The following is a 16,080-nucleotide window of genomic DNA, read 5'->3' on the forward strand; positions in this document are numbered from 1 at the left end:
GCAAGGGACTCACAAGAGAATCTTAGATCAGTCAGAGAAAGCTGGGACTTGGGGGAGAATTCACGCCTGTTCTGCAGCCACTTTGCTACCTATAGTGGCTCAACGGCCCCCAGGGAATTCTCCTGGCACCAAGGGGTCTCTGGCTCTGCATCCCCCTGTTCCCACAGGAGTCCTTGGCTCAGAGGATGTTCTAGAGTAGAAATGGTCATGGACTTGTTACAGCAGCCGTAGCCAGCATCTGAGCCCAAACCAGCCCCAGCAAACCCAGGATCTGGGAGGCACAAACCACCTCCCATTGTCTGGCTCTGCACCAGCACAGGGATGAATCTAGACTCAAGAGAGCAAGAATGCAGAGAAGAGCAGAGAAGGTATTATTTTATTATTTATTTTTATCTTTGTATCGGACTCCTCATGCTGAAGAAGCCATAGTCTTTGGAAACGATAGGGAAAAAAAAGTTGTGTGCAAATTAACTTTATTTAGTTCCTCTGGTGAGCAATCATTCTTTAGCTACCATAGTTAAGCCCCAATGTGTCTTCTCAAAGTGACCTGCAAAAGGAAAAAGGGCTTTTTTTTTTTTGCACTTATTTATTATGTATAAAGGCCTACAAGGTTTTCCTTCCAACTTTTTCACATTAGAAATTCAAGTCCTGTCTATGCTGGAAGAAATTACTTCAAAACTAGTGCAATGTTGCCCTCATAAGAGCAAAGACTGAAAGCTAAACAAATGAGGGGAAGGGATTTTTAGTCACTATTTAGCAAAAATGCCTTTTCTCTAAAATGTTACAGACCCAACACCTTCACCCCTTCAGCTGAAGTGGTAGAGCTCCCAATGGAGCAACAAGATGAAGGAAGACCAGACTTGACATTCCTGATTATTCTAAGTTTACAGAAAACTGTAGGGAAAAAAAAACCACCTTAAAAAAAGGTTTCAGGCCCTTTACCCATAAAGTAGCAAGAAAGGACAAGCCCTATTTAAAAAAAATCCTCTGCAATCACCTTAAAGAAAGCTACATTCTATGCAGCATCCCTGAAAGACAGTCTTCCAAAACACAATGTGTCGCAGAACTTTTAAAATACATTTTTGGGGCCTCAAAAGGACACTTATCCCTCTAACTAAATTAGTATACTGAGCAGAATGTTCAAGCACTGTTTGTTTCCTCGATAGTTTACTTTGTTTATAAATACATTAAACCTTTCAACAGATAAAGGTGAGCCCCACTCATGGCAATCAGACCCCTCAATATTAAAGAACTGCCAGTTCTAGTATAAATGTAAGAGTGCTTCAGGCAACACCACTATAAACATGATGTTCTTTGTCACCACATGACCCATTAAGTATTTAAGAATTTTAGTTGTCCTTTTAAATTGTGCGTTACTTTAACCAGCATACACTCCTTCCAGACTGTTCAGTCCTACGTGTTTCAAAGATTTTTTTCTTGCATACCACATAGCTTTATACTAACAAACCTTTTCCTTTTATACTCCAAGTGGAAAGATTTTCACCAGCAATAAGTATAAATCCTGGGCGCTCTATCAAAGCCATAAGCACTCAGTCCAAGAGACCCATCAACTTTGTTTACAGACCTTGTTGTTTTGCAGCACTTAGGAAAAAGTTTGCTCATATGAAGCTATACACTATGCAACAGAAAATCTTTCAGAGTTCAGTCCACGTACTCCTTCCAATCCCTGTTATACAGCACACTGACCAGTAGGATTTAAATTACTCTAAAGTGCTTTACAAGTCAGATAAGAAGTCCAGTACACATAAGATTTAACTAAAGAGCATTCATTTTATTTTCCACTAAGTCTTTTGTCTCAATGACATAACTAATAGTTGGACATCCTGCAGAAGGGCACATACAGTGAATCTGGTGAAGCATATGAACAGCCCTAGGGGGTTGAACAAAAGTAGGATTATTAGCTAACCAGAAAGAAAGTTAAATCCCTGCCAAAGATGTTACATTTTCTTCTTCATTTACACTAAAAAGAGGGTTTCAAACTGAACAAAATCCTTGCATCTCTAACAATACATTCAGTCCTGACTAGTTTAACAAGATGACAACAGGATGACTATAATACAAAACTTCTACTACTGTACACACCTGTTGTCCAGCCCTCCCCAAGCCCCATAATGAGGCTGCCCCATTATTTGCTTGCTTGCTGAGCCTGCCTGCGGAGGAGGACGTAGATCTTCTCCTTTATCCAGTCTTTATTGTAGGGTTGGTATGTCTGAGTGTCAGCACGGTAACTAGGGAAAGAAAAAAACGGTTAATGTAACATTGCTTTGTCCTTTGGTTTTACATTTCAGAAGAGGCTTAACAACTGTTTGTAAAGCTCACAAAGTGTGTGAGATAGCAAAGTAATTATCCATGTTTTACAGACAGATAGCTGAAGCCTAATCATGCTTCCATTTGACTGAGTGGGAATTTTAGCTGAAGTAACCTTGATCAAGTTACACAGCAAATCAGTTGAAAAGCATGGAACAGAACCCAGATGTTTCAAGCACCAGTAACTACTAGATCACATTCTCTCTCTTTTACATTAAAATTCAGGAAAATGATTTTCCTCCATCTACAGAAAGTAGAAAGTGAAGAGAGAAAGCCTTTAAAAAGTGTTTAACACCTCAGAATTTGAGAATTGTACACAAGTCATGAAACATTTTTAAAAAATCAAAATGCTGGTCCTCCTTGAATTTAAGAAACAGCAGGCAAGGTATTAATTTTCAAACATTAAATAAGTGAGAAATTTGGAATTTAAGACCACAGATTTTCTACTTGTGCTTATAATCTTTAAAGAAGTTTTTTTTAAACCAAAGATCTTCAAGTCATGTGAGGCTTTATAGAGCTCTTAAGTGTTTTCTTCATTCTCCCTAACAAAAGATCAAAGCCAAGAGAATAAGGAAGCAGCTCCAGCCAGCAACCCATTCACATATCATCTGGCAATGAGAGTCTAGATCCCAGAACAAGCACGCTCCCCAAAAAAGAAGGCTGCGATCTAAGTTCTCACACATTCATTCTCTCTTTACAAGTCAGGGATTACAAATTTATTTGAGCTCATTTACTGTATAAAGTAACACAAAGTTCATCACCAAGCTCTTGACAGACCCAGGAAACATTATATTAAAACACTGCCTCCACTGCTGCCAGTCCTAGCTACTTATAGCAAAAGCAACTCAGCAAGCTGATGCATGAAGGGAGGTATCTGTGTAGATGCAGTACTAAGATTTCTCCCTTCATGCCCAGTTTTAATACTTAAATCTGGGATGTGCCTTTTAAAATATACAGTGCCTGACCTGGATACTCCAAGAAAGTGTGGTGTAACAGGATTAACAGAACATCTCTGAACACAATCCTTTCTACCCACGTGACAAGGACAAGAAAGGGATCATTAGCATTTAGCCGTGGATGAGCCAAAAATTAAGATCTGTAATGCCATTTGATTCAGTCCAAGATACTTTAGAGGTTTTACGGAACAAACAGAAAAAAAAAAATCTCACCAAAGACCTTTAAAAACCCAGCAAGACTGTGACAAGTGTTTCATTATCTCTATGCAATTGTAATAGATACATTCAGGATAAGTTACTAGGTTTTTACTAATTCTCAGAGCACTAAATGTATCTTTAAGAATCAGTAATTAAAGCTGCATTGAAAGATCTGGTATCAAGCAGCATAGGGATTTGTGTAGTCAAACTGTGCACAGTACATTACATGCTAAGTATGCCATCTGGTGGGAAACTATAAGCTAAAACAGAATTTGGCTCAAACACACTTTGGCCTTACTAGGTTTGACTAGGCTCCTGATTTAAAAAACATAACATTGTATTAGAAAACAGAGGCTCCTTTTTAAAAACAAGGATCATATCATTAATCTGTCAGAGGGGAAAACAAAATATAGCATGATTGGTCAACCCTGCACCACCCCAATACTGCTGTAGCTGGGGATCAGGCACAGCAGGGGGAGAACTCAAGGACAAGATAAAACTTCCAAAACTAGTATTAAGTGATCTTTTCATCCTTCTCGTCAATGACTTTGGCTGATGAATCTGAAGGGGTAAGGAATCCAAAGCCTGCAGGCTCTTTTCTGACTTCTCAAAATAATACGTCATAAAAACAAGTAATTGTATGAGAGAGGTAGGCACCTATTAAAAATAGCTTCCCTGTGGCTGGATCAAGTTTTATAGAAGACTTACAGACCTGCACACATACTACACTCCGTAACTTCCTACAGTAGTTATCCAATGCTTTGACAATCCTTTTACAGTTAACTTCTACTCTGATTATGAAGAGCAGTTGCGCCCATGTCAGTTGAATAAACAGAAAAAGGTAGTTTAACTGAATGTTAGACTTCTTGTCTTATTCTACAAAATTTAAGGATGCAAGTCAAAAAGTAGCTGAATATTTATGGTATGAAAACCAGCTGTTAATTGCCAGAAGTGCTGAGATTTAAATTGCATTTTCCAGAGCAGAACAGTAGGGGAAATGGGTCTAGTCACCCACAGGTGAGGAAAGCATGCGGAACTTACAATGCCATCTTGAGCTGCCCTCATCTTTTATATACAGAGGAGAACCCTGGAGACTGCAGGTGAGATTCTCTAGGTGACTTAAGACCACAACTGTTACTGAGAATCAATGGGACTTGTGTTCTTAAGTCCCTTAAGTAATTTTTTTTTAATATCCCACCCCGCATTTCTAACGTGCAATGCTCTGTCTTGATCCAGGTCAATTGACTACAGCGTACTCCACTTTAGGAAAGTTAGGTGCAGCCTGTAGGCTCCCTAGCACATTGCCAATATGGTCCTCAGTAGAGTAAGATTTACCAACACTGTGGCCTCTTCAGAAACAAACCATGCTAGACAAGCTTTAGTAGCATTCGGAACTCCAGTACAAAGTTTTCTTATGAAGTTTTTGTTAAATGAGGGATCAAGCACTAGTTCTGGGCAGTTTATAATGCAATTTGTAATCTTACTGAAATGTGTTCGGGTACAAATACCTGAACTGTTATAAGCATTATTGTGGATAAAATCTGAAATGGAACTGTCAACTTCAAAGCTATGTGTACTTACTCTCAGACAAATGTTATGTCCCAGTGCAACTCTTGCTAAGGGTGATATGGAATGCCAGTCTGTTTTATGGAACACTGCTGCCTCACCAACACAGCTAGTTACACTTCACAGAATATAAAGAGCATTTTAAACGGAAATGACACACATTTCTGGTAAGCAACTGATAGGTACAGGTGAGAATGGAAAATATTATAATATTGTCAAGTATTATATCACTGATTTTGTACACAGGCTTAAGTGATTCCTTGTTACTTTTAAAACCGCTGTTTTCCCAAAATGGGAGGGAAGCCATCCCTTCATCTGCAAAATAGGATGGGTGTTTTGAAGTACTACCTTCCATACAGCAGAATAGTACTTACACAAGACAACTGAGGTCTGCCAGGTCATCAATAAAATCAAACAACTGGCTGATGTCATATGTAATGGATGGGCTGTTGGGATTCATTCTCTTCAGATGTTCTTCATACATTTTACAAACTCCTGCAGAGAGATAAGAATTTTCAGTACCATCAATAATGGCATTAAAAGGCTAGTGGTTTCAGTTTGCCATAAGTTCCTTCTGGTATTAAAGTTATAGGCAACAATAAAGTTTATAGAAGCACATTTGGAATGGGAACATGCAGATGCTATAGAATTGTTTTAAAAGACAATACCACTCAGCTTTAATATTTTTTCAATTTTACAATGTTGACTAGTTCTCCTAATTGTTTGTACAGCACCCAGAACACACTGATGTGGGAAATGGGTCGCTATTATTTACACCTTTTTAAGGTATCACAGTTAAGGAAGTACTGTCAAATAGTTCAAGAACATATCTTATGAAGTAGTGAAAAGTGTCTTCTGGATTTTAATTCTACACTTAGTTCAAGGCATAATTTTACAAAAATGTACAATATACTTGTTTTTTTACTGAGTACACAGGTCAAATATTTAGAATTATCTCATTGCTGGTTCTAAAGCAGCAAAGTTGACAAATCCTAGCAACAGAGCTGTACACTTGCCTGCTGTGCAACAGGATCAGACATCAAACAAGGAAGTAAATATTCTCAAATGGAGCAATGGACTTTCATACATAACAGGCAGAAAGTCACTTTTCCAAATGTAAAGAGATCAGATTACAGCAGGGGTGAAAATATGATTATTGCACTTTCTAAAAAACCCACAAGAGTTCAATATTTTATACATTAATTTAAGATTCCTCTAAGCAGCAAATCAACATTTCCCATCTTGGAAGAAAAAGTCTTTTAGAATTTTTTTTTGGTGAGCAAAGAATTATCTAGCTGAGGAAAACTTTAATGCTGTTGGTACAATAAGATAATTCTTGATGTTAGAGTATAAGAACTAACGTGATATACCAATTTTTTTAAATGTTAACCCAGTCAACTCTTCTTTATATTGTGCTAAAGTGTAATGCTAAATTAAACACCCAAATTGCTTCATGTGTGGTTATGCAGTCTGAACAGTCAGGTTCTATGTCTCACAGAGCCTGGTCCTGAAGTGCTGAACACTCATTCTATTGACTTGAATGAGAGATGAGTGTGCTTAGCACCTCAGATAATGATGCCACCAGTGAATCCATATAAAATCAGCCGAATTTACAAATAAAACATTTTCTTCCATCTAGCCTGCAAACCAGTGTGTGTCTGAAAGTCAAACTGGTTTCTTTCTGGCTCACATACTCCTAGTAGCAGAGTTTGTAATTAGTATTTATTCAGTTGATTATGTGCAAAACAATGGGATCTAGATTACCGCTCATAGCAGTATTTGCTTTGTAGGGATTAGTAGTTAGAAAATTGGGATCTGATCCTGCAATGAGATGCACACAGGCAGACCACTTGCACAGTGCACATCTCATTGCAGTTTCAGGGCCTTAGTCAGTAAAGTCAGAATAGAACACTGAATAAATACAGGAAGAAGATTTGTGAAGCAACGAAGAGTCTTTTTGAAATAACTCTTTCGCCCCTTGCAGGAAACTGTTACACCTATAGGGCACTTTTTGCTAAGTTATTTTTATACCTTTTTAATTTAAGGAAACGTGTTCAGAATGGATTCTCTCAGCAGGTGAAAGTTTGGAAAAAATAATCAAACTAAACTGGCCTTAACAAGAAGAGATTGTCTAAAGCATCTTCATCCCAGAGGCAGCAATGCTTACCTTCCATGCACTCATTCACCGATTCATAGTCAGCATATGTTCTCCCTTCTGGCCTCTTAGTAGGCTGAACAAGCAAAATTGTGTGAGACTGCACAAAAACAAGACAGTGACTCAGACTTAAAAATACTCATTAAATACACAAAGACTAAACTGAAGTTTAGAAGACCAACCCATAAGACACAAATTCAGCTGTATTTCTAGTAATCAGATCTTATATACTTGTAACATATAAATCTTACTGTCTAAAGGAGAATCAGAGTAAGAGTCTTAAAATCACTTTGCATTTCTTTCTAAAAAAATCCTATGAGGCCTATAGTACAGAAAACAAATGTCACATTATACCATGAATTAGAAACTGAAAAGAGGACTGCCTCGTGGCACTGTTTTGGCCAGCAATTTTTTCTTCCAATCACAGTTGAGACTTGTCAATGTACACACGTGCTTCTCTCTGAGATAAGCATCTTGTATTATTTCACACTCAAATGCACTGACTGCATTCAAGAAATAGTATGCAAGGCCCAGGCTGTTCCATTGTAAATACAACACCAGCGTAACAAAAGAAATGAGAATTTAAAAAAACCTACTATATTGGAGATTATATTGATTTGCTTATTCCATTGTAAATGCTGACAGTTACTGGTTTTGTTTTAATACCCTAAATGATGGAAAACCAGGGTGGAATCAAACTTTCATTTCACTAACATTAAAAATCTCACCTCAAGGTGAAAAGCCAGCACATGAAACATGAGACTGAGTATTCACCATCAGTTACAAGTGAACACAAAGTTCCACAATTATAGTCTGCAGTTAGCTATTCAAGGATGAATGCATTTTAATTTCTAGGACCTTCTAGCTCCTTGCACCTTTCTCCAAAGCACCTGATACTGTCCACTCTAAACACGGTACTGGACAAGATGGAACTTTCATCTGATCTGTTATAGCAAGTCCTACTATGTTCCTGTCAGGACTTTTAAAAATGGCTTTAATTACCACCTTTTAATTACCAAGCAAAACATGTTTAACATAGTGCAGAAAGCCAAAGTACTAAGGCTCAGACATCAGCATCTACTCAGTACGCACGCAGAAAGGCTTCTACCAACTATAGATTAGCTCTCAGCACATGACTAAGATGCTGCACCCATAGTGAACAGTGGACATCGGGGAAGCAGGAGATAGAAAGAGGGCAGGGCCAGAGCACTGATATAAGTACAATCAAGTGAATGCAGATGGTATGTAGCAGGCTTTTAAGTTACTCCTACTGCCAGCCAGAAGTAGTAGTTTGCTTGAATTGGCTCAAGAACTTCACTTAAATGAATGTCATAGTAGCATTAGCCCTTACAGAAGTGCTTCAAATATATCCTCCTCCTCCTCCTCACCGGCAGCTGTTAGCTACCAAAGCACTAATCAGTAGGCTTCCTTCAGTGTAGTTCACTTTCACATGAAAGTAACAAAACACTAGGATTATCATCTCTTTTTGCATTTCACTCAGTTTAACCAGTGAAGCAGTACAGATCAATTTCACTTTCTTTTCCTAACATATAAAGAGGGCTCTGGGTTCCAAGTGCTACAAGAAAACATTTGAATAAAAAAAAAAGCTGTTTAATGGCATTATGTTCCACAAAGTCAAGGTAGCGGCTCTTTGAATAAGAGTTTATATTGATTAAAAAGTGACCTGCAAAGGATTTTTTAAAAATTGGACTTGACTCTCCCCACGTGTGATGTATACAAGCCTTTCACTCCCTTTGGGGATTTCATTTACACTAGTTCTCCTGTCATCGCAGACTTTTCCAGCCTACAACAAACCTCGAATTTCTGGTGTATAAACAAACGGAAAACGCATCGTGAGAAAACCCGCCTGGGCCCACGTGTGCAGCACAGAGAGCCAGACAAAGCCACAAGCCCAGCCACGGCGCGTGCAGCTCGGTCACCCTAAGGCTAAAACCCCTGCCCCAGGGGCCAGCTGCCTGGGCAGACACGTGCTGGGGCTGTGGGTGAGGAATCTACCCGCGTGGATAAACACGGGCCTTCGCCCCTCCCTGCGCAAGGAGCAGCCGAGGGCTGGAGATGTCCGCTGGGGAATCAGGGCCCCTCCTCCACCGCGGATGGGAAGAAAACTGCCGCCCCCGGGTGCCGCGTGAGGGTCCCCGTGATCTTGCCCCGCGCGAGCCAGACTCGCCCCCGCCCCTCCCCCCGCGGAGCTCGTGCGGTCGGGAAGAGGCGGGGTCTGTATCCCGCTCGGTCCCCAGCCCTGGAGCGGGGGGCGGGAGGAGACACGCGGCTGGGGACTCCGCCAGGCCGCAGCGCTACGTCGCCCTCAGCAGACCCATTCCCGCCACCACTACGTCGCGGCCCGACCGACCCAGTTCCTCCCCGCACCCCGGGATCCCCCCCCTCCTCACCATGGCGACTCGTTCTCCACAGCCCCGCTGACTGTGACGGTCCCGAACTAACAGTTCCCAACGGTCACCCGCAATCCCCTGCGCTAACCGGAAACACTCCACCAACCGCCAACCAGCCCTTAGTTCCCGACCATAGACATCACGGGGCCAGACCAGAGCGCCTCCAGGGCGAGAGAGGAACTCTCGCGAGAATATCACAAGGCAAAGCGTCACCGGCGTTGCGTATGCCGGAAGGGGCACAATGGCGCCGTTCTTTGAGACTTTAGTAGTCATCTTTGAAAGGGGCATCGTGTCCTATCAGAGGCTTTGTGCCTCTCGCCCCTTCCAAGATGGTCCCTTAGCGATTATTTGTCCGCCATCTTGGAATCAGGCGGGAAGTGGCGGCAGAAAGTGAGTCACGTGAGAAAGCCCCTCCGTTCCAGCCCCCCCCGCTGAGGGGAGGCTCAGGCGGCTAACCCGGAAGCTGCTCGCGGGAAGGGGAAGTGTCTGACTGCGGAGCTGCCACTTGGCCTCCATGGCAGCCGCGGGGGACGCCGGGCGCAGAGGGGAGCCGGAAGCCTGAGGGACTGAGCTCCCCGCGGAACCGCTCCGCGCCCGCCTCCGCCAATCCGCTGAGACCAGGGGCCAGCAGGGGAAGGCGAAGGCGTTGCCGGCGTCTCCCTGCGGCCGGTAGGAAGGGCCGGGCTCCCTCCCCGCTGAGTCTCGGGGCGAGCGGCCTTTCTGTTGCCCCTGGGGCTGGCGTCGTCTGTGAGCGGGGTGGGCCCTTCTCTCACCCGGGCGAAAAGGTGCCCCCTGCCCCCGGGCTGTGGGAGAGAAAGGGCCTTTCCGCTCCCCCAGGGGTGGCCTAATCCCCTGGGGCCCTTGAGAGGGGAGGCGGCGAGAGGGAGAGAATCGTGGGATCCCAGCTGCTGTTGACAGATCCAGGGATCAGGGCCAGGAAAGCCGGGTGTCTCTCTCACACACTTAAGCTCTTGGGGGAGGGAGGGAGTTTGTGGCACCACCGGGGAAGAGGCGCCTCTGACCTTCATGACTCTGCTGGAGCCGCAACACCTGAACAAGTTGAAAAACTACATGTACTAAAAGCTGGAAAAGTTGAATTTCACTTTAAGCGAGTGGACAAAAAGCAACAACATGGATGATTTCATGTCCATCAGTTTGCTGTCTCTGGCTATGCTGGTTGGCTGTTATGTGGCAGGGATTATCCCCTTGGCAGTTAATTTTTCAGAGGTAAGCAGGTTCCACCAGACTGTCCATCCCTTGTCATGCAAGAATCTTGGGAATGAGAGAGACAGACACTTATCAACTCGTCTAGCTCGTCCCCTTGGGGCTACTGCTGGCTTGTTACCAGTGACAGTTTAAATTAGGGAGATTTCAAAAGAAACATTAAGTGAAATATTAAATCTCATTCAACAGTACAGAATCTCTGATGAATGTAAAATGTATTTTAAATTGCTTTAAAATGAATCCTACAATTAATTTGGAACTGCAGATCTGAACCTCTCATTGCCAAAGTAGAACAAAGACTCTGCATGACTAGGAGGGAGGTGGCAGAAGCTTGATGTTTCTTTTTCAAAATGGTTTTAGATTATAAACTCTTGAAGGCAGTGACTGGTTTTTACTATGTCTGCATAGTGTCTGGGTAAGGCTTCTAAAAACACTAGTACAAATAATAAGAGAAATTCTCTACAAAACTCAATGTTTCCCTCTTTAATTTTCCACAATAATATTCCAGAACCTTCATCATGGTTGCTCTCCCTGTGCCAAAAGAAAATTGGGTTTGATTACTTCTAGAGTTCACAAAAATCTTCTGAGCATTATGTAATCTATTTTGATACTTATATGGTCCACATTACTGAAGTATTTGAGGAAGATGGGGTGATTTAATAACCCACTGTTCTCTCACCTCTTATGAGCTGAATCTCATATCTTCACAGTTCTCCATTGTTCAACAGTGACCCCACCTCTCCCAGTCCCCCAAATAGTTTGTTTTTTATATTGGGGTAGCACCCAGAACCCCCAGTTAGGACTGGGGCCCCATTGTCTTAAGTGTTTTACAAACAATAAAAGTTCCTGCCACAAAGAGTTTATGATATAAGTATAATATAGTGTTAGGAGCCTTATCCTTGATAAGGCACATTAAGTACACAACGTTGATTGGGGGGTTTACATGAATGAAGACTGTCATAGAGACATTAAGATGAAGGAGTATCTTCTGGAGGAGAGAGAGAAACTTCTTTTATTAAATAAAACACACGTTAGGCACTAACGGATTTCTTCCCATAATTAAATGTTTAATGCTTGGCTCTGAGTTCCCTTTTTGCTTTAGATATGATGTATATCAGTGGCATTACACTTTTTTTATTTGTGATTGTAATAATGGAATGAGTAAACGAAAGGGGGAGTTTAGAAGTGAATGTGATATTGAAAGTTTGTAGAGAAAATGTCTTAATAGGAATTATGGCCAGCTCATAGTCTCATTAGCAAGGTAGCATCTTATGTATTAGCAGTAATGGTTTAACTAGTAAATCCTTTCCTCATTTTTCTTCCTTTGCTTGTTACAAGAATTTGGCCTTTCTGGAATATTCACTAACCTGGTGTGCAAAAATATTGAGTTTATTTCCCTTTGTTCAAGGTTTAATTCCAAACTGTAATCCTGGGGTTCTAAACTAGATTAGTTTAGGGGTGAAATTACCTTTGCTTAGAATGTTGTGAGATGTGGGTGCAGACAGTCTCAAAAGAAGGTTCCAAAGTCTGTATAACTACAGATTTTTAGTGAAGCAGTTTGTTTAAGGGATGGTTTAGTGAATTGTTGACTGAAAATCTGTTTACCTAATTAATTTTCAAATAAGGACAAGTCAGTTTAGACCCAAATTCTTTTTAACTTGACTGACATGAAGACACTCTTGTGACTGCAAGAAAACTGTGGATTTTATGGTTCTCTTGTTCTGTGCATATTTTACAGTAACTCCTCGCTAAAAGTCGTCCTGGTTAAGGTTGTTATGTTGCTGATCAGTTAGGGAACATGCTCGTTTAAAGTTGCACAATGCTTCCTTATAACATTGTTTGGCAGCCGCCTACTTTGTCCACTGCTTTCAGGAACAACAGCCCGTTGCAGCTAGCTGGTGGGGGCTTGGAACAAGGTTAGATCGGCAGCCCCCCCATCCGCTACCCTAAGTTCCCTGTGCAGCAGCCGCCCAGAAGGCTTCCAATTGCCCGCAGTTCAGCCCTCCCCCCGCTGCCATGTGCTGCTCCTGCCCTCTGCCTTGGAGCTGCTCCTCGGAGCCTCCTGCTTGCTGTGCAGGGGAGGAGGGAAGGGGGGGGGCTAATGTCAGGGTGTCCCCCTCTCCCCTACTCCTGCCCCCTGCTTACCCTTTCTCCATATAGAGCAGGGTGGGGATAGGACAGAGCTCAGGACAGGGAGAGGGAGAGACCAAGACTGCAGTTGCTGTCTCAACTTCCTGATCTTTTTAAAGGCAATGTACTTAGAGTTTGGTCGGCATACTTAAAGGGGCAATGCACATCTCTCTCTCTCTCTCCTACACACAGGGTGTGTGTCTCTCTGTCTGCCACGCTGTCTCCCCTCCCTCCATTTGTGCTGCCTTGTGGAGTGTGAGGCTACATTAACAACGAGTTAACCCCTTGAGGGCTCAGCCAAATGCTAGTTCATCATTTAGCAGTAAGGCATTCCCTGGGAAATATCCCACCCTCTTCCACCCTCTAACTTCACCACCTCAACCAAGCTTCACAATCATCATTGCTGGGTACAGTATTAAATTGTTTATTTAAAACTTATACTTGGTGTGTGTAGGTCAGGTCTCCGCTACTGGTGCTATAGCTCTCCTACTGTAGCACCATAGTGTAGACCCTTCCTACAGCAATGGAAAGGTTTTTTCTGTTGTAGGTAATCCACCACCCTCGGTGGTGGTAGGGTAGGTCCACAGAAGCAGTCTGCTGTCAAACTAGCCATGCATCCACACTAGTGTTTGGGTTGGCATAACTATGTGATTACCCCCTGAGGGAGCGACGTAGCTATGCCTGTCAGAATTTTAAGTGTAGGCTAGGCCTCAGAAACATGTTTAAGCTAAATTATATAAGTTACTCTTAAAATGAAATGTGTGTCCACACGGTGGTTTCCATTAGTTTATCTAAACCGGTGTACATTTGTGTGTGTAGGTAAGACCCTAATGTGGCTAATCTAATGATTCTGATTGCAACATGTTTGCGTTGTGAGGTGTCACTATACATTATTAATTTTCATGAAATTACTTGTTCTCTGGTATTTTTTTTTCACTTTGACCTCTGACTAGCTGATGATTATATTTTAAACAAATAAGTTGTTAGTTTCATCACGAACTAGCACTTGGCCTTGTTATGTATCAAATTAGGATGATGGTGACTGCTTTTTCACTGCAGTTTGCTAATTGTTTAAGAAAAACTAAACTTTTGCAGTGACATCTTTGTAGTTGTGTAGAGAGTAGAATACCTTTTTATAATCCGTTGCAATTTTTATTTAATCCTTCTAGTCAGACTTTCAGATCAGTATAAGGGCCATGGTAAATTTTTTGAAGAAGTGTCATAAAACAGTTGGGGTCATTCTGCATTTATGCATCTCCTGATCACACTTCTTTTTTTTCTTTTTTTTTAAAATCAAGCTGACATAAACTGTGTTCTGGTGCTTTTGAGAGCTCCTTTGTTATTTTTGACTATTACAGTGCCATAATTCAAGCTTTCCTTTAAATAAACCCTTTTAATGATTTTCATGACTTCTCTTTAAACCTACCTTGGGGATTGAATCCCTTCTGTAATGTGAAATTTTAGATGCTTGCAAAACAGGAATTTCACTACTTACTCCAGTTTTAATCCTTTACTAGAATTCATATTCATTTTTTTAATGTGAAAAGTTTAAGCCCTGGCAAGGTTTTAGGTTTTTTTACATGGGTCCATCTATAGTAATTTTCACTTGTGCCATTTTTTTAAAATTAAGTCCATTTGTCTGATGGTATGTTGCTGGAGAGGGGTCTTTAAAGCAGAGTTGTACTCAGGAAAGTGTAGTTAGGACAACTTCTTGCACATAAGAATGGCTATATTGGGGTGGACCAATGGTCCATCTAGTCCTCTAGCCTGTCTTCTGACAGTGGCCAATGCCAGGTGCTTCAGAGGGAATAAACAGAACAGGTAATCATCAAGTGATCCATCCCATCGTCCACTCCCAGCTTCTGACAAACAGAGGTTAGGGGTATGTCTACACTACAAAATTAGGCTGATATTATAGAAGTCGATTCTTAGAAATTGATTTTATACAGTCGATTGTGTATGTCCACACTAAGCCGGCAGAGTGCGTCCTCACTACCGTGGCAAGCATCGACTTATGGAGCAGTGCACTGTGAATAGCTATCCCACAGTTCCCGCAGTCTCCGCTGCCCATTAGAATTCTGGGTTAAACTCCCAATGCCTGATGGGGCAAAAACATTCACGGGTGGTTTTGGGTACATGTCGTCAGTCACCCCTCCCTCTGTGAAAGCAACGGCAGACAATCGTTTCGTGCCTTTTTTCTGTGTGGATGCCATACTGCTTTCAGCAGATGGTGCAGTAGGACTGCTAATCGTCGTCATCCACTGCAAGTCTGCTCTGCTGCTGTTGTCTCAATAGCGAATTTCTCCATGTTGTCTGTCATGGGCTCCCGGGTACGTGTGTTCTTCCTCAGGAAACGTGCGCAGTGCTAACTGTCGTCCTCCACCACTTCTGCTGTAACTCCACCTTGCAGGTCCTCTCGTCGTTCTCTATAAATACCTATTCTCATGTCATCCATTGTCAGGCACTGCTTCCATTGCAACTCTGCTCTCCTGCAGACGCCATACCATGGCAAGCATGGAACCCGCACAGATCACCACGGCAGTTATGAGCAGTGTAAACACCTTGCGCATTATCCTGCAGTATGTGCAGAACCAGAACCTGCAAAAGCGGGCAAGGAGGTGATGGCAGCATGGTGACGAGAGTGATGAGGACATGGACACAGACTTCTCTCAAAGTATGGGCCCCAGCAATTTGGACATCCTGGTGGCAATGGAGCAGGCTCGTGCCATGGAATGCTGATTCTGGGCCTGGGAAACAAGCACAGACTGGTGGGACCGCATAGAGTTGCAGGTCTGGGATGATTCCCAGTGGCTGTGAAACTTTCGCATGTGTAAGGGCATTTTCATGGAACTTTGTGACTTGCTTTCCCCTGCCCTGAAGTGCAAGAATACCAAGATTAGAGCAGTGCTCATAGTGCACAAGCGAGTGGCAATAAAAAAGCCCTGTGGAAGCTTGCAACGCCAGACAGCTACCGGTCAGTCGGGAATCAATTTGGAGTGAGCAAATCTACTGTGGGGGCTGTTATGATCCAAGTAGGCAGCGCAATCACTGAGCTGCTGCTATCAAGGGTAGTGACTCTGGGAAATGTGCAGGTTATAGTGGATGGCTTTGT

General features: G+C 42.4%; 2 protein-coding genes across 7 annotated transcripts in view; one reads left to right on the forward strand and one right to left on the reverse strand.

Moving 5' to 3' along the window:
• Positions 1-456: 456 nt before the first annotated feature.
• ERH (ERH mRNA splicing and mitosis factor) lies at positions 457-9,917 on the reverse strand. Of its 2 annotated transcripts, XM_073348467.1 has the most exons (5): positions 9,615-9,917; positions 7,216-7,303; positions 5,423-5,543; positions 2,104-2,249; positions 457-547 (listed from the first exon to the last, which is right to left on the reverse strand). In XM_073348467.1, exons 1-4 carry the CDS (start codon positions 9,900-9,902, stop codon positions 2,147-2,149), a joined length of 600 nt encoding a protein of 199 aa, XP_073204568.1. In that variant the 5' UTR covers positions 9,903-9,917; the 3' UTR covers positions 457-547; positions 2,104-2,146. The 2 variants fall into 2 exon arrangements, with proteins under 2 accessions (XP_073204568.1, XP_073204566.1); XM_073348465.1 differs by lacking the exon at positions 457-547 and having other exon boundaries at positions 1,772-2,249.
• Positions 9,918-9,994: 77 nt separating this feature from the next.
• Positions 9,995-16,080, forward strand: part of SLC39A9 (solute carrier family 39 member 9) — a 43,774-nt gene continuing 37,688 nt past the window's right edge. For 3 of the 5 annotated variants that reach the window (XR_012159428.1, XR_012159429.1, XM_073348462.1), the window contains exon 1: positions 10,000-10,841. Coding sequence is in view for 3 of the 5 variants with exons in the window: in XM_073348462.1 (XP_073204563.1) it covers positions 10,746-10,841 (96 nt within the window). In the remaining 2 variants the exon portion in view is untranslated. Of the gene's footprint in view, positions 10,842-16,080 lie in introns of all 5 variants that reach the window. The other 2 variants (XM_073348463.1, XM_073348464.1) reach the window with 2 other exon arrangements.

The sequence above is a fragment of the Lepidochelys kempii genome, chromosome 6, assembly GCF_965140265.1.
Source record: "Lepidochelys kempii isolate rLepKem1 chromosome 6, rLepKem1.hap2, whole genome shotgun sequence".
NCBI lineage: Eukaryota > Metazoa > Chordata > Testudines > Cheloniidae > Lepidochelys > Lepidochelys kempii.